This window comes from Anomaloglossus baeobatrachus, chromosome 2 (assembly GCF_048569485.1).
Source record: "Anomaloglossus baeobatrachus isolate aAnoBae1 chromosome 2, aAnoBae1.hap1, whole genome shotgun sequence".
In the NCBI taxonomy this organism is placed as follows: Eukaryota; Metazoa; Chordata; class Amphibia; order Anura; family Aromobatidae; genus Anomaloglossus; species Anomaloglossus baeobatrachus.
The window spans coordinates 653,580,210-653,603,500 of NC_134354.1; the positions used below are offsets into that span (position 1 = coordinate 653,580,210).

Consider the following 23,291-nt stretch of genomic DNA (forward strand, 5'->3'; position numbering starts at 1 on the left):
GATTCCATCCGGAACCGCCTGGTTTTAACGTGTCTGTTGAGCAGTTTGAGGTCCAGAACGGGACGAAAAGATCCGTCCTTTTTTGGCACCACAAACAGGTTGGAGTAAAAACCGTGACCCCATTGCTGAAGGGGAACAGGGATCACCACTCCTTCTGCCTTCAGAGTGCTCACCGCCTGAAGAAGAGCATCGGCTCGCTCGGGGGGCGGAGATGTTCTGAAGAAACGAGTCGGAGGACGAGAGCTGAACTCTATCCTGTAACCGTGAGACAGAATGTCTCTCACCCATCGGTCTTGGACATGTGGCAACCAGGCGTCGCAAAAGCGGGAGAGCCTGCCACCGACCGAGGATGCGGTTTGGGGAGGCCGAAAGTCATGAGGAGGCCGCTTTGGGAGCGGTTCCTCCGGCGGTCTTTTTAGGACGTGACTTAGACCGCCATGAATCAGAGTTCCTCTGACCCTTCTGTGGCCTGTTGGACGAGGAGAATTGAGACCTGGCTGAGGGCCGAAAGGACCGAAACCTCGATTGTACCTTCCGTTGTTGAGGTCTGTTTGGTTTGGACTGTGGTAAGGACGAGTCCTTTCCCTTGGATTGTTTAATGATTTCATCCAATTTCTCGCCAAACAGGCGGTCGCCAGAAAATGGCAAACCGGTTAAGAACTTTTTGGAAGCAGAGTCTGCCTTCCATTCACGTAGCCACATGGCCCTGCGGACTGCCACTGAATTGGCGGATGCTACCGCCGTACGGCTCGCAGAGTCCGTGACAGCATTCATGGCGTAGGACGCAAAAGCCGACGCCTGAGAGGTTAAAGACACAACCTGCGGAGTAGAGGCACGTGTGACTGCATTAATCTCAGACTGACAAGCTGAGATAGCTTGGAGTGCCCATACGGCTGCGAATGCCGGAGCAAAAGACGCGCCTATAGCTTCATAGATGGATTTCATCAGGAGCTCTATCTGCCTGTCAGTGGCATCCTTGAGTGATGCACCATCTGCCACTGCAACTATGGATCTAGCCGCCAGTCTGGAGACTGGAGGATCCACCTTGGGACACTGAGCCCAACCCTTGACTACGTCAGGGGGGAAGGGATAACGTGTGTCATTAAGGCGCTTAGTAAAGCGCTTGTCCGGAAATGCTCGGTGTTTCTGGACTGTATCTCTGAAGTTGGAGTGATCAAGAAACGCACTCAGTGTACGTTTGGGAAACCTAAATTGGAATTTCTCCTGCTGAGAAGCTGACTCCTCAATCGGAGGAGTTGGAGGAGAAAGTTCTAACACCTGATTGATGGACGCTATAAGGTCGTTTACTATGGCGTCCCCTTCAGGTGTATCAAGGTTGAGCGCGGCGTCAGGCTCAGAGCCCTGATCTGCCACCTCCGCTTCATCCTCCAGAGAGTCCTCATGCTGAGACCCTGAGCAGTGTGATGAAGTCGAGGGAAGCTCCCAGCGAGCCCGCTTAGCCGGTCTGGGACTGCAGTCCGTGTCGGAGTCCTCACCGTGGGACCTATGAGTCGCCCCAGGAGCACTTTGCTGCTCCAACCGAGGGGGGCCTGGGGGCAATGATTCAACAGTGCCCGGGGCCTGTGTTACCGGTCTGGACTGCAAAGCTTCTAGTATCTTAGCAGACCATCTATCCATAGACTCAGAAAGTTTGTCAGCGCATACTGCAAACTCTGTCCCTGTCACCTGGACGGTGGCAGCAGGTGGTTCCACCGGGGCCGAGGGTCCCACCAGTGGCTGAGGCTCCGGCTGAGTGAGTGTCACAGGGGCCGAGCATTGCACACAATGAGGGTAGGTGGAACCTGCAGGTAGCATAGCCGCACATGAGGTACAGGATGCAAAATAAGCCTGTGCCTTGGCACCCTTGCTTTTTGCGGACGACATGCTGTTGTCTCCTCTTAGAGCAATCAGTGAGGGTATATAGCCAAAAGCAAATAGTGTGGCCGTACAGAGTAAATGTATACAATATAAGCATATAATATATACACTTCGGCACCCCGGGGGGCCAGCACCTAGTAACAGGTGCGGCTTACCGACCGCCCGCAGCGGTTGTGTGACCACCAGATTCCCTGCCTGGGCCTCCCAGAGCTGTGGAGCTCGGTGTTGTCCCCCTCTGAAGTTCTCCAGCGACAGAAGTGCTGATAGGAATGGCTGCCAGCGTTCTGAGAGGAGGAGGGAGCCGTGGGCGTGCCTCAGAAAGTGCGGGAATCTGGTGCCCCGCAGTGCTCAGTGACGGGGGAGGAGGATACCTCCGTATGCTCCAGCCCTCACCGCTGACATGCAGTCTAGCGTCCCGCCCTCACCCCTGACTGGCAGGCCCGGGGGCGGGAGTTTGCGGTACTAGGCCGCAAAAGCCGGGGACTAAATTTATTAGCGCGGCCGGCAAACAAGCGCGGTCGGCGCGGTAGTCCCGGCGACGCAAAACACCCGGCTGGTGCTGCAGCGTCCGTTACACAGGCGCTCTATGCGCCGTCCCCAAGGGGACACAGAGTACCTCAGAGGAGCAGGGCCTGTCCCTGACGATACCCGGTCTCCTGTCCAGCAGATTCCCCCAGGGGCTGCGGAGGGAGCACGGTCCCATGCCTGGTGACCGGTTAGGATCCCACTTCACCCAGAGCCCCTAAGGGATGGGGAAGGAAAACAGCATGTGGCTCCAGCCTGTGTACCCGCAATGGGTACCTCAACCTTAACAGCACCGCCGACCAGAGTGGGGTGAGAAGGGAGCATGCCGGGGGCCCTGTTATGGGCCCTCTTTTCTTCCATCCGATATAGTCAGCAGCTGCTGCTGACTAAATTGTGGAGCTTGCGTGCATGTGTGCCTCCTTCAACACAAAGCATAAAAACTGAGGAGCCCGTGATGCACGGGGGGGTGTATAGGCAGAGGGGAGGGGTTTACACTTTTAAGTGTAATACTTTGTGTGGCCTCCGGAGGCAGAAGCTATACACCCAATTGTCTGGGTCTCCCAATGGAGCGACAAAGAAATATAATATAATATAATATAATATATATATATATATATATATATATATAAAAAAAAAAAATCACATTATATAATATACAGACACACAGTACATATTTTCTATTTAAAACAAAGAAGTTACGTAAAATCCCTCCAAATGAGAATAAAAAAAAATAGTGCTGTTAGTGATGTATACATGTTCCATTTTCCTACCATTATACACTCCTCAAAATTGAAATTGCAGCACCAAGAAGGTGAAAGTTGTGCAATTATGAAAATCACAGATTGGAGACATGCCTGCAGAATTGTTTCCCACTGAGCCCATCTGGGACATCATTGGTCAGTAATTGCAAAGGGAGCTGCCAGCAGAAGATCTTGATGAATTATGTGCTCATGTGCATTCTTCATTGCAGACTTCCTTATTGGTGTTAGGAATTCAATATCGAGGCATCGATGTGAAGGTTAAGAGAATACGTAGAAGTAAATTTGATATAAAAAAGTGATGGCTAATGGCAATTTGTCTTTTTTTAGCAAAGTAACTGATTCACATAAGCAGCTGTTCCAATAACTGAATAGTGAATGCCGCAGTTCTCATTACCTGGAATGATGCGGGGTGTTACCTTGTGCTGTATATTAAAAAAGTTGGTCAGAGTAAGAAAAGAAGGGAATTTTGTTTACTTACCGTAAATTCCTTTTCTTCTAGCTCCTATTGGGAGACCCAGACAATTGGGTGTATAGCTTCTGCCTCCGGAGGCCACACAAAGTATTACACTTTAAAAAGTGTAACCCCTCCCCTCTGCCTATACACCCTCCCGTGGACCACGGGCTCCTCAGTTTTGGTGCAAAAGCAGGAAGGAGGAAACTTATAAATTGGTCTAGGGTAAATTCAATCCGAAGGATGTTCGGAGAACTGAAGACCATAACCCAAAAGAACAACCAGCCCAAAGGGCACAGGGGTGGGTGCTGGGTCTCCCAATAGGAGCTAGAAGAAAAGGAATTTACGGTAAGTAAACAAAATTCCCTTCTTTGTCGCTCCATTGGGAGACCCAGCCAATTGGGACGTCCAAAAGCAGTCCCTGGGTGGGTAAAAGAATACCTCAATAAGAAGAGCCGAAAATGGCCCCCTCTTACAGGTGGACAACCGCCGTCTGAAGGACTCGCCTACCTAGACTGGCGTCTGCCGAAGCATAGGTATGTACTTGATAGTGCTTCGTGAAAGTGTGCAGACTAGACCACGTAGCTGCCTGACACACCTGCTGAACCGTTGCCCGGTGCCGCAATGCCCAGGACGCACCTACAGTTCTGGTAGAATGGCCTTTCAGCCCTGAAGGGAGCGGAAGGCCCGAAGAACGGTAGGCCTCGAGAATCGGTTCCTTGATCCACCGAGCCAAGGTCGACTTGGAGGCCTGAGAGTCCATACGCTGGCCAGCGACAAGGACAAAAAGCGCATCTGAACGGTGCAGGGGCGCCGTGCGAGACACGTAGAACCGGAGTGCTCTCACTAGATCCAAAGAGTGCAAAACCTTTTCACACTGGTGAATTGGATTAGGGCAACAGGAAGGCCAGGAGATATCCTGATTTAGATGAAAAGGAGATACCACCTTAGAAAGAAATTCCGGGACAGGACGAAGAACCAACTTATCCTGGTGGAAAACCAGGAAGGGAGCCTTGCATGACAGCGCTGCAAGCTCAGACACTCTCTGAAGAGATGTGACTGTCACCAGGAAGGCCACCTTCTGCGAAAGACTGGAGAGAGAGACATCCCGCAGCAGCTCAAAAAGGCGGCTTTTGAAGAGCCGTCAGGACTCTGCTAAGATCCCAGGGTGACAACGGACGTTTGCAAGGTGGGACCATGTGGCAGACCCCCTGCAGGAACGTGCGGACCTGCGGAAGCCTGGCTAGACGCTTTTGAAAGAAAAAAACGGAGAGCGTGGATACTTGGCCCTAGAGAGAGAGTCGAGGGACAAACCCTTGTCCATTCCAAATTGTAGGAATGAAAGGAATGTGGGTAAGGCAAACGGCCATGGAGGAAAGCCGTTATCAGCGCACCAGGATAGAAAGACTTGCCAAGACCTGTAATAGATCTTGGCGGACGTTGGCTTCCTGGCTTGTCTCGTGGTGGCAATGACATCCTGAGATAACCCTGAAGACTCTGGGAGTCAGGAACCAATGGCCACCTAGTCAAGTTGAGGGCCACAGAATTCAGATGGAAAAAACGGGCCTTGTGACAGCAAGTCTGGGCGGTCTGGAAGTGCCCACAGTTGACCCACCGTGAGATACCCCAGATCCAGATACCACGACCGTCTCGGCCAGTCTGGAGCGACGAGAATGGTGCGACGGCAATCGGACCTGATCCTGCGTAGTACCCTGGGCAGTATCGCCAGAGGGGGAAACACATAAGGCAGTCGAAACTGCGACCAATCCTGGACTAAAGCGTCCGCTGCCAGAGGTCTGTGATCCTGAGACCGTGCCATGAAGGCCGGGACCTTGAGAGATCGACGTCCTGTGTTCCTCAGGGGCGATGGATCTCTCGAAGCACTTCTGGGTGCAGAGACCATTCCCCCGCGTCCATGCCCTGATGACTGAGAAAATCTGCTTCCCAGTTTTCTACGCCCGGGATGTGAACTGCGGAGATGGTGGAGCCTGTGGTTTCCACCCACTGCAGAATCCGCCGGACTTCCTGGAAGGCTTGACGACTGCAAGTGCCGCCTTGGTTTGCGAACGGCACTGCCTCCATAGCTGCAACCATCTTCCCCAGGAAGTGCATGAGGCGCCTTAAGGGGTGTGACTGACTCCGAAGAAGTGATTTCACCCCCGCTTGCAGAGAAAGCTGTTTGTCCCTGGAGAGTCGCCAGAGCGACGGCAAGGCTTTGTTGACACGCCACCTGAGAAGGGGCCCAGAGGTGAAGAAACGAGCCGCAGGACGAGAACTGAACTCTATCCTGTAACCATGAGACAGACTGTCTCTCACCCATCGGTCTTGAACTTGTGGCCACCAGGCGCCGCCAAAGCGGGAGAGCCTGCCACCGACCGGGGATGCGGCTAGGGTAGGCCGAGAGCCATGAGGAGGCCGTATTGGAGGCAGTGCCCCCTGCGGCCTTTTGGGGTCGTGACGTGGGCCGCCTCGCATATGAGTTCCTCTGGCCTTTCTCCGGCCTGTTGGACGAAGAAGAATGTGGCTTGGCGGAGGGACGAAAGGACCGAAACCTCGATTGGATTTTTCTTTGCTGAGGTCTCTTAGGTTTGGACTGGGGTAAGGAGGAGTCCTTTCCCTTGGATTCCTTAATAATATCATCCAATCGCTCGCCAAATAAACGGTCGCCAGAAAAAGGCAAACCAGTTAAGAACCTTTTTGAAGCAGTCTGGTTCCCATTCGCGCAGCCACATGGCCCTGCGAACTGCCACGGAGTTAGCATATGCTACAGTCGTGCGGCTAGTGGAGTCCAGGACGGCGTTCATGGCGCAGGACGAAAAAGCTGATGCCCGAGAGTCAAAGACAGAACATGCGGAGCAAAATTCCATGTGACAGCATTAAACTCCTTCAGACAAGCCTAGATTGCTTGGAGAGCCCACACGGCTGCAAAGGCCGGGGCGAAAGACGTGCCCGTGGCCTCATAGATGGACTTCACCAAGAGCTCTATCTGTCTGTCAGTGGCATCCTTCAGAGATGAGCCATTTGCAACAGACACCACGGACCTAGCAGCCAATTTGGAGACTGGAGGATCCATCTTGGGAGAACGAGCCCAACTCTTAACGACTTCAGATGGCAAGGGGTAACGCGTGTCAGTGTGACGTTGAACCCAGCGCTTGTCCGGGACCGCTCCGGGTTTCTGGACAGCATCCCTGAAGTTAGAGTGATCAAAAAACGTATTGCGTGTACGTTTGGGGAACCGAAACTGGTGTTTCTCCTGCTGAGAAGCCGACTCCTCTACAGGAGGGGGCGAAGGAGAGCGAACCAGCACCTGGATGATGGAGATCATTTACTAAGGCGTCCCCCTCAGGAGTATCAAGGTTAAGGGTGAAGTCAGGGCCAGAGCCCTGAGCTCCCCCGTCCGCCTCGTCTTCCTGAGAGTCCTCAAGCTGGGATCCCTAGCAGCGTGAGGAAGTCGGGGAAGAGTCCCAGCGAGACCGCTTAGCCGGTCTTGGACTGTGGTCCGGGCAGGAGTCCTCCGCCTGAGACCTAGGGCTCAACCTGGGAGCGCACTGCGGCGCTAACCAAGCGGGGCCTGGATGAGACAAGCTAACAGGGCCAGGGCCTGTGAAAGGTCCGGTCTGGACTGCAATGCCTCAAGGAGCCTAGAAGACCATTTGATCATATGAAAATGACTGAGGGCCAACACCGGTGACTCTGTCCCTTGCAGCCTGCTCAGGGGGAGCAGGGGGGTCTACATGAGCCTAGGGGCCCACCAGTGCCCGAGGGTCCGGCTGAGCAAGCGAGGCAGGAGTCGAGCATTGCTCACAGTGAGGGTAGGTGTATCCCGCCGGTAACATAGCCCCACAAGAGGTACAGACCGCGAGAAAAACCTCTGCCTGTTGTCTCCTAGGAGAGTGACCACTGAAGGTTAAATGTGAACAAAGGGTATACAGTCTGTCCGAACCGAAATATATATAATATATACATATGTATCCGGCACCCTAGGGGGACCAGCACTGGGTGCTGTGTTCACCCTGAGCTCCCCTGAGAAGCACCCACCGGCAGAATGCCAGAAAATGGCCGCCGGAGCTCTCAGGGGAGGAGCGGGGCCGAGGGCGGCGCCAGCAAAGAGCGGGAGTCTGGGTTCCCCACAGTGGTCAGTGAGGGCGGAGGAAGACATGCAGGATGTTCCAGCCCTCACATCCGACGTCATGTCGGTAATCCCGCCCTTAGCCCTGACAGGCAGGCCCGGGGGCGGGATTTTCGCAACTAGGCCGCGGTGAAGCCGGGGACTAAATTTGAGGCCGCGCCCGACCAGCAGGCCCGGTCGGCGCGGAAGTCCACCTGCCTCCTCAGTTTTACAACTACCACGGCTTCCGGGAAGAAGGTGCGCTCCCTGTACAGTCCCCAATGGGGACACAGAGTACCTTTAAGTAGCAGGGCCCGGTCCCTGGGGTTGAAAAGGCTCCGGTCCGGCAGGTTCCACCAGGGGCTGCGGATGGAGCACGGTCCCAGTAAATGGATGACCGTTCAGGATCCCACTTCTCCCAGAGCCGCATAAGGGATGGTGAAGGAGACGGCATGTGGCTCCAGCCTTTGTACCCGCAATGGGTACCTCAACCTTAACAACACCGCCGACATAGTGGGGTGAGAAGGGAGCATGCCGGGGGCCCCGTGGGGGTCCTCTTTTCTTCCAACCGACAACTAAGTTATGAGAATGCATGAGTGGATGTGTGCCTCCTTCCACACAAAGCATAAAACTGAGGTGCCCGTGGTCCACGGGAGGGTGTATAGGCAAAGGGGAGGGTTTACACTTTTTAAAGTGTAATACTTTGTGTGGCCTCCGGAGGCAGAAGCTATACACCCAATTGTCTGGGTCTCCCAATGGAGCGACAAAGAAATCTGGCAACTTTCTTTTCACAGATAGTATCTGATATTACAGCTTGGCTCTATTGAAAGGAACAGTGTTAGGCCGGGGCCACACGGGGGACTACTGCGATCCTCGCATGACATTGGGCTTACGCTGGCAGCACAGCGGGAGCCGAGTGTCATGTAAGTGTCACTGCGACTAAGGTTCGATCATGTGATCAGACCACAGCTGCGGGGTGGGGTGGGCCGACACTGAGGAGGGGTGGACAGGCGCTGCGGAGGGGAGGGAGGGATTTATCTCCCTCTCTCCTCCGTTGCCGGCTATTGCTATTTTCGCTCTGCACTCGCAGTACACCAGTGTACTGCGTGTGCAGTGCGATTTTTCTCTCGCCCCATAGACTTGGAAGGGGTGCGAGAGAAACAAGGATCACATTGCACCTGCAGCATGCTGCGATTGTTTTCTGGGTCCGATTGGGGCTGAGAAAATAATCGCTCGTGGGTGCTGACACATAGGCTAATATTGGTCCGAGTGGAATACGATGTTTTATCGCATTCACTTGCTCCGATTTTCATGCCGTGTGTCTTAGGCCTCCTTAGCTGTGATATGTCACAGAAACTGGTCTGGTGTGACACTGTCCTGATAATACAAAAGATTAGTAAATGGATTGTCCTTTATGTATTATATTCATCTTTGTAAAAAAGAAAAAAAAAAAAAAAAAGTTAAAAATTCCAGAGGACCATAACTTAAAAAGAATCTATCACATTTCTAGGTGCGTATATGGCAAACTGCTTTCTTAATCTAAGACTATAAGAAACATGACTGTACCTTCACGACAGTTAAATACTCTGCAACCGCTGATCTCTCGGCTTGAGAAAGTTTCCTTGCAGACTCATCACACACCCAGCAATGGACGCCTCTTCTACCTGAGTAAACCCATAATCGGTGTTGAAAGCCAAAGTCCTCTGAGAAAGAAAGATTGGATACAAAGGCTTTAGTAGCAGAATCCTGTGTATTTTACTCCCTTATATAGCGCCATTAATTCCATAGTGCTTTACAGTCCCCCATTACGGTTCACAATCTAAATTTTCTATCACTAGGTCTTTGGAGTGTGGGAGGAAACCAAAGAACCCGAAGGAAAACCACACAAACACGAGGAGAACATACAAACTCCTTGCAGATGTTGGTGGGACTTGATTAAAGGACCCCAGAACTGCAAAGCAACAATGCTAACCGCTAAGCCTACATGCCCCTTTATTAGGTATCTCTTACTAAAGCTATTTTGGATATCAGGAAACTGTGAGAGGGTTAGCGTGTATTAGTAACCTTTATCCAATGTGAACTACAGCAAAACGGTTATTTCCTGTTCATTGTGTGCATTGTTACTGACCAGCCACATAAGGCCGCTGTTTTGCATCTGCATTCAACTGTTTGGTTACTATAGCAACATCTCAACGGACTTCTCCACTGGACTTCGAGGGCTGAAGAGGCAGTGTGTGTGTGAGCTGCAGGGAAAGCGAGAGGTGTGCGCTACGGAAAGGTGCCATCACAGAAACACTAAAGCGAGTTGGAAAGAATATTCTTGTGTGAGTTTAAATTGTCTCTTAAGATAGGAAGGAGACTAACTTTAGTGCCACCTATTGGAAGTAGCAATCCTAAAAGTCAAAAGTGGCCCTTTAACAAGCCTTTTCATATGACCTAAGATTTATGCCAGATCAGAAACTCAATTTGCAGACACGGTGTTTCGGGATGATTGTCCCTCGTCAGGGCTAAGTATGCGATCTGATCTGGCTAAATGAGCAGCTCTACTGGGGTTTAAGGGGAAAACCTTTCTCCTTGCGGAGACCGAGTTGGAGTTTAGTGAGGAGGACCGTGACACATGTGAGCACCATCCTGTGCCAGATTCACTATTCTTTAGTTGCTGGCTAAACTGGTTCACGAAGAGAGCACAGTTAGGCCTACTATATATACACACACACACACACACACACACACACAGTAAGACGTGCCTGCTCTGCTGTCAGTTTGCAGTTACATTTAAAGTCTTAAAGGGACAGCGCCACACGTTTGCATGGACTGTTGAGCTGCGTGGTTTGCCTTCCCACTTTTACCATCTGCCTTCTCTGTGAGGCTTCAGCATTTAAGGGTATTCAGGGGGTTTATGGGATTTGTTTATGTTTAGGGATAGGTTGTGAACTCTTGTGCTGCCCCACTGGTAAGGCGTGTTCACACACACAAAATTATTCCTGCTTCCCAGAGGGATTACCAGGTATTAGGAGACTGTCCAGACAGTCCCTTGGTTAGGCAAAGGTTGATGAGAAGGTGACATAAATCACCGTTACAAGTGGCGCAGCACAAGGGCATCAGCCTTGTATTATTCTACTGTTTTATGGCTGTTTTTTCTGTTTTGGTAAAGTAAAGCAACCATTCATCAATCCAACTGCCTAGACTCGCCTTCCTGATGTGTGGTTTTTCTGTATAACGGGGAGCCCACTCTGTGCATGACTTACAAAATTACACAGGGCTTAAGGGAATCCGCTGACATACCGGTCATGGTGTAATCACAATGAAATATAAGCCCTGGATGTCTTCTTCATACAGTTCAAGAGGAAAATGGAGCAGGTACACGAGCTGTATAGCACATTACATAAAATACCTACCATGGAGGGCTCGATCCAGGATACGAATGGCAATGGTCATCAACGTCCAGCATTTAGTGCAGATATCTGCAGAACTAGACAGGACATAATGATCAGAAGAGTCATTTATAACAGACATTAAAATTACTGTTTCCAACATTTCCCTTTATTGCCAATATGCTGTATATGGCTGATGATTACATACTCCTTACTAATACATACATTTTATCATTCTGAAGTCGTACCCTTTCATATATATTTTTTCCCCAGGAATGTGCTCCCATCTGTGAAATGTCTCTTGGTGAAGGAACTTATGACCACACACACACAATTCATCCTCCTAGTGCCTGCAGCAGCTTCCTATGCATGCATTGTGTATTACTATGGAATAAGGGTGTAACGTTTCTCCAGTGGAGACCACCAAACTGGCATTAAGACTTATGGAATAAAAACAGTCTGCAAATTAGTCCTCTTGTAAGAAAGTAAGGAAGCGTGCCATTTATTGGAGGTAGCTACTATCAATGCTGACCCTATAATAAGTTTTACACCTTACTTAGGATATTTAGCCATATAATAGTCTTCACCAACAGAAAAAGAAGGGAATTTTGTTACTTACCGTAAATTCCTTTTCTTCTAGCTCTTATTGGGAGACCCAGACGATTGGGGTATAGCTACTGCCCTCCGGAGGCCACACAAAGCACTACACTAAAAAGTGCAAGGCCCCTCCCCTTCTGGCTATACCCCCCCGTGATATCACGGGTTCTCCAGTTTTAGTGCCAAAGCAAGAAGGAGGAAAGCCAATAACTGGTTTAAACAAATTAACTCCGAGTAACATCGGAGATCTGAAAAACCGTTCAACATGAACAACATGTGTACCCGCAAACAACAAAAAAATCCCGAAGGACAACAGGGCGGGTGCTGGGTCTCCCAATAAGAGCTAGAAGAAAAGGAATTTACGGTAAGTAACAAAATTCCCTTCTTCTTCAGCGCTCTATTGGGAGACCCAGACGATTGGGACGTCCAAAAGCTGTCCCTGGGTGGGTAAAGAAATACCTCATGTTAGAGCTGCAAGACAGCCCTCCCCTATGGGGAAGCCACTGCCACCTGCAGGGCTCTTCTACCTAGGCTGGCGTCCGCCGAAGCATAGGTATGCACCTGATAATGTTTGGTGAAAAATGTGCAGGCTCGACCAGGTAGCTGCCTGGCACACCTGTTGAGCCGTAGCCTGGTGTCGTAATGCCCAAAACGCACCTACGGCTCTGGTAGAATGGACCTTCAGCCCTGAAGGAACCGGAAGCCCCGCAGAACGGTAGTCTTCAAGAATTGGTTCTTTGATCCATCGAGCTATGGTGGCTTTAGAAACCTGCAACCCCTTGCGCGTACCAGCGACAAGGACAAAAAATGCATCAGAGCGGCGCATGGGCGCCGTGCGGAAAATGTAGATTCTGAGTGCTCTCACCAGAACTAACAACTGTAAATCCTTTTCATACCGGAGAACCGGATGAGAACAAAAGGAAGGAAAGGGTATATCCCGATTAAGAAGAAACGCGGATACAACCTTAGGGAGAAACTCCTGAATAGGGCGCAGCACTACCTTGTCCTGGTGGAACACTAGGAAGGGAGCCTTGAATGACAGAGCCGCCAGCTTAGACACTCGCCGAAGCGACGTGATCGCAACCAGAAAGGCCACTTTCTGTGACAGGCGCGAAAGGGAAACTTCCCTCAGAGGCTCGAAATGCGGCTTCTGGAGAGCAACTAGTACCCTGTTCAGATCCCATGGATCTAACGGCCGCTTGTACGGGGGCACAATATGACAAACCCCCTGTAGTAACGTGCGCACCTTAGGAAGACGTGCTAGACGCTTCTGAAAAGAACACGGATAGTGCCGAGACTTGCCCTTAAAGGGAGCCGAGCGACCAACCTCTTTCCCAACCAGATTGCAGGAGGGAAGGCAAAGTAGGCAATGCCGATGGCCAGGGAGACCCTCCCTGAGCAGAACACTAAGATAAGAATATCTTCCACGAGTTGTGGTAGATCTTGGCAGACCGCGGCTGGCTAGCCCGTCTCATGGTGGCAATGACGTCGTGCTCACGGTCGACCGACGGTGAGATGCCACAGATCACGGTACCACGACCTCCCCGGCCAGTCTGGGGCGACGAGGATGGTGTGGCAGCAATCGGTAGCTGGAACTGTGACCAATCCTGAGCCAAGGCGCCTGTCGCCAGAGCTCTTTGATCGTAAGACCGCGTCATGAAAATCGGGACCTTGTTGTTGCCGAGAAGCCATGACGTCGACGTCCGTCTTCATCCTGCGTCTACAGAATTCTTGCAAACAAACGGGTGCAGAGCCCATTCCCCTGCGTCCACGCCCTGGCGACTGAGGAAGTCTGCTTCCTAGTGTCGTACGCCCGGGATGTGAACAGCTGATATGGTGTATGCTCTGTCTTCTACCCATAGCAGAATCCGCCGGACCTCTTGGGAGTCTTGTCGACTGCGTAGTCCGCCTTGGTGGTTGGTGTATGCCACCGCTGTGGATAGTCCGACTGAATTCGGATCTATTTGCATTCCAGCCACTGCAGGAAGGCTTGCAGTGCAAGATACACTGCCCAGAGCTCCAGACCACTGAGTTGAAGAGTGGACTCCTCTGAAGATGGTCTTTGACCGTCTGGAAAAGCTAAAACTCGCCTCTGGATGAGGCGCCTCCTTGAAGGAGAGACTGTCCCCTCGTCTGTAGTGAACGCTGTTTGTCCAGCGGAAGCTTCACTATCGCTGAGAGAGTGTGAAAACTCTCCAGGAGATGCCAGCGATTGGGTTCAACCTTGAAAAGTTGAAGACCCACCCGAAACTCTGGGAAGGGTCCAGCGCCATGTTCAGGTTGTGTTGGCATGCTTGTAAAGGAAAGTGCCTTGACCAGTAGATTGCCCAAGTAAAGGATCACAGAGTGACCGTGAGAGCGCGGGACTGCTCCCTCTGCTGCCACGAACTTGGTGAACACCCGTGGGGCTGTCGCCAGCCAAAGGGTATGGCTACGAAACGAAATATTCTCGTCTTTAATAACGAATCGTAGCCAACGCCGGTGCCTCGGAGCAATCGGCACGTGTAGATAAGCATCCTGATGTCTATTGAAGCTAGGAAAACTCCTTGAGACAGAGAGGCAATGACGGAGCGGAGTGATGCCATCCGGAACCGCCTGGTTTTCACGTGCTCGTTAAGCAGTATAAAGTCCAGAACGGGACGGAAGGAGCCGTCCTATTTTGGCACCACGACCAGGTCGGGGCAAAATGCGTATCTGGTTCCTGAAGAGGAACAGGGATTACCGCTCTTTCCGCCTGCAGAAGAGCCTCGGCTCGGTCGGTGCGGTAGTTTGAAAACAAACTGACTCTCACTCACAGGCCCTCAACCTGCGGTAGGTAAATGCCGCTAAAGCGGGGGAGTCTGCCCCCCCGCGGTTGCGGAGTGAGAGGGCTGAAAATTATGAGGAAAAACGCTTTGGTAGCGGATCCTCCGGCTGCCTTCCCCGGGCGTGAATTGAGCCCGCTAGGAATCTATGCCCTTCTGGGCTTTTTGAGTCGTCTTGGATAGTTGAATGATTTCATTCAACCCTTACCAACAGACTATCACTAGATAAAGGCAACCTGGTTAAGCACTTCGTTGGAAGCAGCCTCTGTTCCAATCTCTCAACTACTAGCCTCTGCGTAAAAACACGGAGTTGGCGGATGCCACTGACGTCCGGCTCGTAGAGTCTCGGACAGCAATAACAGCATGATTCGCCATGCCGACATTGCGAGTTAAAGACGCTGCTGGGACCGAGAGTACCTGTGACAGCGACCCTCTGCGCAATACTAGCTGAAATAGCTTGGAGTGCCTTCACGGCTGCGACTGCCGGAGCAGCCGACCTGCCGATAGCTTCATAGACAGATTGCAACCAGAGGCCAATCTGCCTGTCAATGGCATTTTGAAGTGAAGTCCTATCCACCACTACAACTATAGATCTAGCTGCAAGCATGGAGATTGGGGGATCCACATTTGGATACTGGGTCTAGCGCTTGACCACGTCAGGGGGAGCGACACGTGTCTCATTAATACGGTCGGAGAAACGCTTATCGTGATAAGCGTGTCGTTTCTGGACTGCGTCTCTGGAGTCAGAGTGCTAAACAAGTACTCAATATATAGAGATTTCTCTTGCTGTGAAGCTGACCCCTCCACTGGAGGAGTTGAGGGAGAAATACCCAACCTTTCGTTGATGGACGCAATAAGATTATTCACTATAGCGTCACCATCCGGTGTATCCGGATTGAGAGCGGTCTCAGGAACAGAGTCCTGAACAGCTACGTCTGCCTCATCGTACAGAGAGTACTCCAGCTGGGACCTTGCCCAGTGATGTAGTCGAGGGCTAATGCCAGCGAGCCCGCTTAGGCCATCTGGGACTGTCGACCGTGTCGGATGCCTGCTCTCTGGGATGCCTGGAATCACTCTGGCGCCTTGAGATGCTCCAGATCAGGGCGGCCAGGGTCATTGCAACCATATTGCCCACGGTCTGCTTGGGGTGCAAAGTCTGTAAGATGTCTGTCATAGTCACAGACAATATATCAGCGGAAAAACTGCAACTTCGTCCCTGTCTCTGGACAGAGATCACAGGTGGTTCCTTTGGCCACATATAGCAGAGACCCCGGTTGAGCAATTGCACGCACTGGGGGTCCTGAAACCGTATGACATGCAGTACAAGCAGCATAGAAAGCCCGTGCATTGGCAACTTGTCTTTTTCTGCTGTTGTTGTCTAGCTATCTAAGAGCCTAGCCGAGGATAGCGACCGTACAGTGAATAGTCATACAAGCATGAAGTACAAATAAACACTTCAGCACATGTAGTACACGCAGCATTGAAAACTTGTGGCTTGGCACATTTGCTCTTCTGCTGCTGTTGTCTATTTATCTAGGAGCATGAGACAAGGATAGCGACATACAGTGAATGTATAGCATACAGCATGACAGTAAACACTGCAGCCCATGCAATCCAAGCAGCATTGAAAGCTTGCGCGTTAGCACCCTAGCCTTTCTGCTGCTGTTGTCTATTTATCCAGGAACATCAGCCAAGGATAGCGACATACAGTGAATGTATAGCATACAAGCATGACAGTAAACACTGCAGCCAATGCAAGTCAAGCAGCATTGAAAACTTGTGCCATAGCACCATTGCTCTACTGCTGCTTTTGTCTGTTTATCTGGGCGCATTAGCCAAGAATAGCGACATACAGTGAATGTATATCATAACAATAAACCGTGCAGCACATGCAAGCGAAGCAGCATTGAAAGCTTGTGCCTTAGCACAAATTGCTCTACTGCTGCTGTTGCCCAATCTGACAGTAAACACTGCAGCACATGCAAACGAAGAAGCATTGAAAGCTTGTGCCTCAGCAGCATTGCTTATTTGCTGCTGTTGCCCAGAATAGCGACAGTACAGTACAGTGCATAGCATATCAGCACACAGCCCAAAAGCCCACTTCAGCATTAGTGGTGTCAGTTGCTTACCGCCCGCACAAGAGCGGGTGCGAGGTCGCCCAAAAACCTGTGACTGGTTCCGTTCTCCCAGAGTGGAAACCATAATGGCTGCCGGCTTCTCTTCCCCGTCCTGTGCAGAGGGGCGGGCCGTGGGCGAGCCCCAGCCAAGAGCGGGAACCCGGCGTCTCACTGTGTTCAGTGAGAGGGGGCTGGAGAATGCAAAGCAGACTCCAGCTCCCTGCGCTGAGCTACTGTACAGCGTCCCGCCCCTCCTCTGACTGGCAGGGCTGGGGCGGGAACGAAACGAAAGCTAGGCCGCAAAGCCGGGGACTCGAGTAATAAGCGCGGCCGTCCTATGTGCACGGCCGACGCCGAAGTCCCCCGGCGCACCACAAGTCCCAGCCGCGCCACAATGTAAAAAACAACCAGCAGCGGCCGGCGCGGCCGTTTTCAATACATAAATTCACTCAGCAAAGCTGCAGTGAATAATAGCACGAGCGCTCCGCGCTGTTGTCCCCGGCGCACTAACACTCCCAGCAATGCTGGTGTGTGTGGGCGCGATGTGCATGGGAACACAGAGTACCTTGATGTAGCAGGGCCCTGTCCCTGACGATACTCAGCTCCATATCCAGCAGGTTCTTTTGGGTCTGTGGATGGAGCTCGGTCTCTGTGCCTGGAGACCGGTAAGATCCCACTTCACCCAGAGCCCCTCATGGGGATGGGGAAGGAAAACAGCATGTGGGCTCCGGCCTCTGTACTAGCAATAAGTACCTCAACCTTACAACACCATCCACGGGTGAGAAGGGAGCATGCTGGGGGCCCTACATGGGCCCTCTTTTCTTCCATCCGACATAGTCAGCAGCTGCTGCTGACTAAAATCTGTGGAGCTATGCATGGATGTCTGACCTCCTTCGCACACAAAGCTAAAACTGGAGAACCCGTGATATCACGGGGGGGTATAGCCAGAAGGGGAGGGGCCTTGCACTTTTTAGTGTAGTGCTTTGTGTGGCCTCCGGAGGGCAGTAGCTATACCCCAATCGTCTGGGTCTCCCAATAGAGCGCTGAAGAAAAAAAGACCTCCCATCTGTAGACTCCTGCCACTTCTCAGTGCTGGGTACAATACTGGTAGGCTGGGCAAGAGGCCTTCAATGAACGTTTACAGAGTAAAGATTCTCCTGGTCAACAGCATCAAAATGGGTAAGGAGACTTATAATCCAGGTAATGCTTCTAGGGTAAAAGAAGGGAATTTTGTTTCCTTACCGTAAATTCCTTTTCTTCTAGCTCCTATTGGGAGACCCAGACAATTGGGTGTATAGCTTCTGCCTCCGGAGGCCACACAAAGTATTACACTTTAAAAAGTGTAACCCCTCCCCTCTGCCTATACACCCTCCCGTGGATCACGGGCTCCTCAGTTTTGGTGCAAAAGCAGGAAGGAGAAAACTTATAAATTGGTCTAGGGTAAATTCAATCCGAAGGATGTTCGGAGAACTGAACCATGAACCAAAAGAACAATTCAACATGAACAACATGTGTACACAAAAGAACAACCAGCCCGAAGGGAACAGGGGCGGGTGCTGGGTCTCCCAATAGGAGCTAGAAGAAAAGGAATTTACGGTAAGTAAACAAAATTCCCTTCTTTGTCGCTCCATTGGGAGACCCAGACAATTGGGACGTCCAAAAGCAGTCCCTGGGTGGGTAAAAGAATACCTCAATAAAAAGAGCCGAACGGCCCTCCTCTTACAGGTGGGCAACCGCCGCCTGAAGGACTCGCCTACCTAGACTGGCGTCTGCCGAAGCATAGGTATGCACTTGACAGTGCTTCGTGAAAGTGTGCAGACTAGACCACGTCGCTGCCTGACACACCTGCTGAGCCGTAGCCCTGTGCCGCAATGCCCAGGACGCACCCACGGCTCTGGTAGAATGGGCTTTCAGCCCTGAAGGAAGCGGAAGCCCAGAAGAACGGTAGGCTTCAAGAATCGGTTCCTTGATCCACCGAGCCAAGGTTGACTTGGAAGCCTGCGAACCCTTACGCTGGCCAGCGACAAGAACAAAAAGCGCATCTGAACGACGCAGAGGCGCCGTGCGAGACACGTAGAGCCGGAGTGCTCTCACCAGATCCAAAGAGTGCAAATCCTTTTCACATTGGTGAATTGGATTAGGGCAAAATGAAGGTAAGGAGATATCCTGATTGAGATGAAAAGTAGATACCACCTTAGGGAGAAATTCCGGAACCGGACGCAGAACCACCTTATCCTGGTGAAACACCAGGAAGGGTGCTTTGCATGACAGCGCTGCAAGCTCAGACACTCTCCGGAGTGATGTAATTGCCACTAGAAAGGCCACCTTTTGCGAAAGACGTGATAAAGAGACATCCCGCAGCGGCTCGAAAGGTGGTATCTGAAGAGCCGTTAGCACCCTGTTAAGATCCCAGGGTTCCAGCGGACGCTTGTAAGGTGGGACTATGTGGCAAACTCCCTGCAGGAACGTGCGGACCTGCGGAAGCCTGGCTAGACGCTTTTGAAAAAATACGGAGAGCGCCGATACTTGGCCCTTGAGAGAGCCGAGTGACAAACCCTTGTCCATTCCGGATTGGAGGAATGAAAGAAAAGTGGGTAAGGCAAACGGCCATGGAGGAAAACCGTTATCAGAGCACCAGGATAAGAAGATTTGCCAAGACCTGTAATAGATCTTGGCGGACGTTGGCTTCCTGGCCTGTCTCATGGTGGCAATGACATCCTGAGATAGCCCTGAAGACGCTAGGAGCCAGGACTCAATGGCCACACAGTCAGGTTGAGGGCCACAGAATTCAGATGGAAAAATGGCCCTTGTGACAGTAAGTCTGGGCGGTCTGGAAGCGCCCACGGCTGACCCACCGTGAGATGCCACAGATCCGGGTACCACGACCGCCTCGGCCAGTCTGGAGCGACGAGAATGGCGCGACGGCAGTCGGACCTGATCTTGCGTAACACTCTGGGCAGCATCGCCAGAGGAGGAAACACATAAGGCAGTCGGAACTGCGACCAGTCCTGAACTAACGCGTCCGCCGCCAGAGCTCTGTGATCCTGAGACCGTGCCATGAATGCCGGGACTTTGTTGTTGTGCCGTGACGCCATGAGATCGACGTCTGGCGTTCCCCAGCGGCGACAGATCTCTCGAAACACTTCTGGGTGCAGAGACCATTCCCCCGCATCCATGCCCTGACGACTGAGAAAATCTGCTTCCCAGTTTTCTACGCCCGGGATGTGAACTGCGGAGATGGTGGAGGCTGTGGCTTCCACCCACTGCAGAATCCGCCGGACTTCCTGGAAGGCTTGACGACTGCGAGTGCCGCCTTGGTGGTTGATGTATGCGACGGCAGTGGCGTTGTCCGACTGGATACGGATCTGCCTGCCCTCCAGCCACCGCTGAAAAGCCAATAGGGCTAGATACACTGCCCTTATTTCCAGAACATTGATCTGAAGGGAAGACTATCGGAGTCCAGGTTCCCTGAGCCCTGTGGTGGAGAAAAAACGCTCCCCACCCTGACAGGCTCGCGTCCGTGGTGACCACAGCCCAGGTTGGGGGTAGGAAGGATTTTCCCTGCGATAGAGAATTGGGAAGGAGCCACCACTGAAGTGACGTCTTGGTTGCAAGGGAAAGAGACGTTCCTGTCGAGGGAAGCCGGCCTCCTGTCCCATTTGCGGAGAATGTCCCATTGGAGCTGCCGTAGATGGAATTGCGCGAACGGCACTGCCTCCATCGCTGCCACCATCTTCCCTAGGAAGTGCATGAGGCGCCTTAAGGGGTGTGACTGACTCCGAAGAAGTGATTGCTCCCCTGCCTGCAGAGAAAGTCGTTTGTCTTGCGGTAGCTTAACTACCGCTGACTGTGTATGAAACTCCATCCCGAGGTAAGTCAGTGATTGGGTCGGTGTCAACTTGGATTTTGGGAAGTTGATGATCCACCCGAACTGCTGGAGAGTCGTCAGAGCGACTGTAAGGCTGTGTTGACACGCCACCCGAGAAGGGGCCCTGACTAGGAGATCGTCTAGGTAGGGAATCACCGAGTGACCCTGAGAGTGTAGGACCGCCACGACGGATGCCATGACTTTGGTGAAAACGTGTGGGGCTGTCGCCAGGCCGAAAGGCAATGCCACGAACTGAAGGTGTTCGTCCCTGATGGCGAAACGCAAGAAGCGTTGATGTTCGGGTGCGATCGGCACGTGGAGATAAGCATCTTTGATGTCGATCGATGCTAGGAAGTCTCCTTGTGACATCGAGGCGATGACCGAGCGGAGAGATTCCATCCGAAACCTTCTGGTTCTCACGTGTTTGTTGAGCAGTTTGAGGTCCAGAACGGGACGAAATGATCCGTCCTTTTTTGGCACCACAAACAAGTTGGAGTAAAAGCCGCGACCATGTTCCTGAAGGGGAACGGGGGTCACAACTCCTTCTGTCTTCAGAGCATCCACCGCCTGAAAAAGTGCGTCGGCCTGAGCGGGGGGCGGAGAGGTTCTGAAGAAACGAGCTGCAGGACGGTAGCTGAACTCTATCCTGTAACCGTGAGACAGAATGTCTCTCACCCATTGGTCTTGAACATGTGGCCACGAGGCGTCGCCAAAGCGGGAGAGCCTGCCACCGACCGAGGATGTGGTTAGGGGATGCCGAGAGTCATGAGGAGGCCGCCTTGGAGGTAGTGCCTCCTGCGGCCTTTTGGGGGCGTGACTTGGACCGCCACGCATAGGAGTTCCTCTGGCCTTTCTCCTGCCTGCTGGACGAAGAGGATTGGGGCTTGGCGGAGGGACGAAAGGACCAAAACCTCGATTGTATTTTCAGTTGTTGAGGTCTCTTAGGTCTGGACTGGGGTAAGGAGGAGTCCTTTCCCTTGGATTCCTTAATAATTTCATCCAATCGTTCACCAAACAAGCGTTCGCCAGAAAACGGCAAACCGGTTAAGAACCTCTTGGAGGCCGAGTCTGCCTTCCATTCGCGCAGCCACTTGGCCCTGCGGACTGCCACAGAGTTAGCGGATGCCACAGCTATACGGCTAGCCGAGTCTAGGACTGCGTTCATGGCGTAGGAAGAAAAAGCTGACGCTTGAGAAGTCAAAGACGCAACTTGCGGAGCAGAATTACGTGTGACAGCATTAATCTCAGTCAGACAAGCCGAGATAGCTTGGAGTGCCCACACGGCTGCAAAGGCCGGGGCAAAAGAGGCGCCCGTGGCCTCAAAGATGGACTTCACCAGGAGCTCTATCTGCCTGTCAGTGGCATCCTTTAGCGATGAGCCATCTGCCACCGATACCACAGATCTAGCCGCCAATCTAGAGACTGGAGGATCCACCTTGGGACATTGAGCCCACCCCTTAACGACTTCAGCGGGGAAGGGGTAACGCGTGTCAGTGAGGCGCTTAGTAAAGCGCTTGTCCGGAACCGCTCTGGGCTTCTGGACAGCGTCTCTGAATTTAGAGTGATCGAAGAACGCACTACGTGTATGTTTGGGGAACCGAAACTGGTGTTTCTCCTGCTGAGACGCCGATTCCTCCACAGTAGGAGGCGGGGGAGAGAGATCCAACACCTGGTTGATGGACGAGATAAGATCATTCACTAATGCGTCCCCCTCAGGTGTATCAAGGTTAAGGGCGACGTCAGGGTCAGAACCCTGAGCTGCGATGTCCGCCTCGTCCTCCAGAGAGTCCTCAAGCTGGGAACCCGAGCAGCGTGAAGAAGTCGGGGAAGATTCCCAGCGAGCCCGCTTAGCCTGTCTAGGACTGTGGTCCTGGCAGGAGTCCTCCGCGTGGGATCTAGGGCCCAACCTGGGAGCGCGCTGCGGCTCAGACCAAGAGGGGCCTGGAGGTGACGATCCAACAGGGGCCGGGGCCTGTGTAAGGACCGGTCTGGACTGCAAAGCCTCTAGCAGCTTGGCAGACCATTTGTCCATAGACTGAGCCATGGATTGTGAAAGTGACTCAGAGTTTCTCAGCAAAAGAGGAGAACTCTGTCCCTGCCACCTGGACAGGGGGAGCAGGGGGGTCTACATGAGCCGAGGGGTCCACTAGTGACCGAGGCTCCGGCTGAGCAAGTGAAACAGGGGTCGAGCATTGCTCACAGTGAGGGTAGGTGGAACCCGCAGGTAACATAGCCCCACAAGAGGTACAGGCCATAAAAAAACCCTGTGCCTTAACAGCTTTGCTCCTTGTGGACGACATGCTGTTGTCTCCTAGGAGAATGATCACTGAGGGTATATGGGCAAAAACAGGGTATACAGCCCGACCGAACAGAAATATATATATATATATATATATAAATACGTATCTATTCCGGCACCCTGGGGGGGACCAGCACCGGGTGACCGGTGTGGCTTACCGACCGCTAACAAGCGGAGTGTGTGCCTCCAGATTCCCAGCTTTAGGTCCCCTGGAGCTGCAGAGCTGTTCCTGAGAATCCTCCACCGGCAGAATGCCCAAAAAATGGCTGCCGGAGATCTCAGGGGAGGAGTGGAGCCGTGGGCGGCGCCAGGAAAGTGCGGGAATCTGGGGTCCCCACAGTGATCAGTGAGGGGGGAGGAAACATGCAGGATGCTCCAGCCCTCACACCCGACGTCAGGTCGGCAGTCCCGCCCTTACCCCTGACAGGCAGGCCCGGGGGCGGGATTTTTGCGACTAGGCCGCGATGAAGCCAGGGACTAAATTTGAGACCGCGCCCGACAAGCAGGCA

The 23,291-nt window shown here is 52.4% G+C and overlaps 1 protein-coding gene across 1 annotated transcript in view; it reads right to left on the bottom strand.

The window, feature by feature from the left end:
- Nucleotides 1-23,291, bottom strand: part of PRIM1 (DNA primase subunit 1) — a 157,426-nt gene that overhangs the window by 125,972 nt on the left and 8,163 nt on the right. Inside the window, exons 4-5 of the mRNA XM_075337039.1 lie at nt 11,122-11,195; nt 9,290-9,426 (exon numbers count right to left, since the gene is read on the bottom strand). Of these exons, the coding sequence (XP_075193154.1) occupies nt 9,290-9,426; nt 11,122-11,195 (211 nt within the window). The remainder of the gene's footprint in view (nt 1-9,289; nt 9,427-11,121; nt 11,196-23,291) is intronic.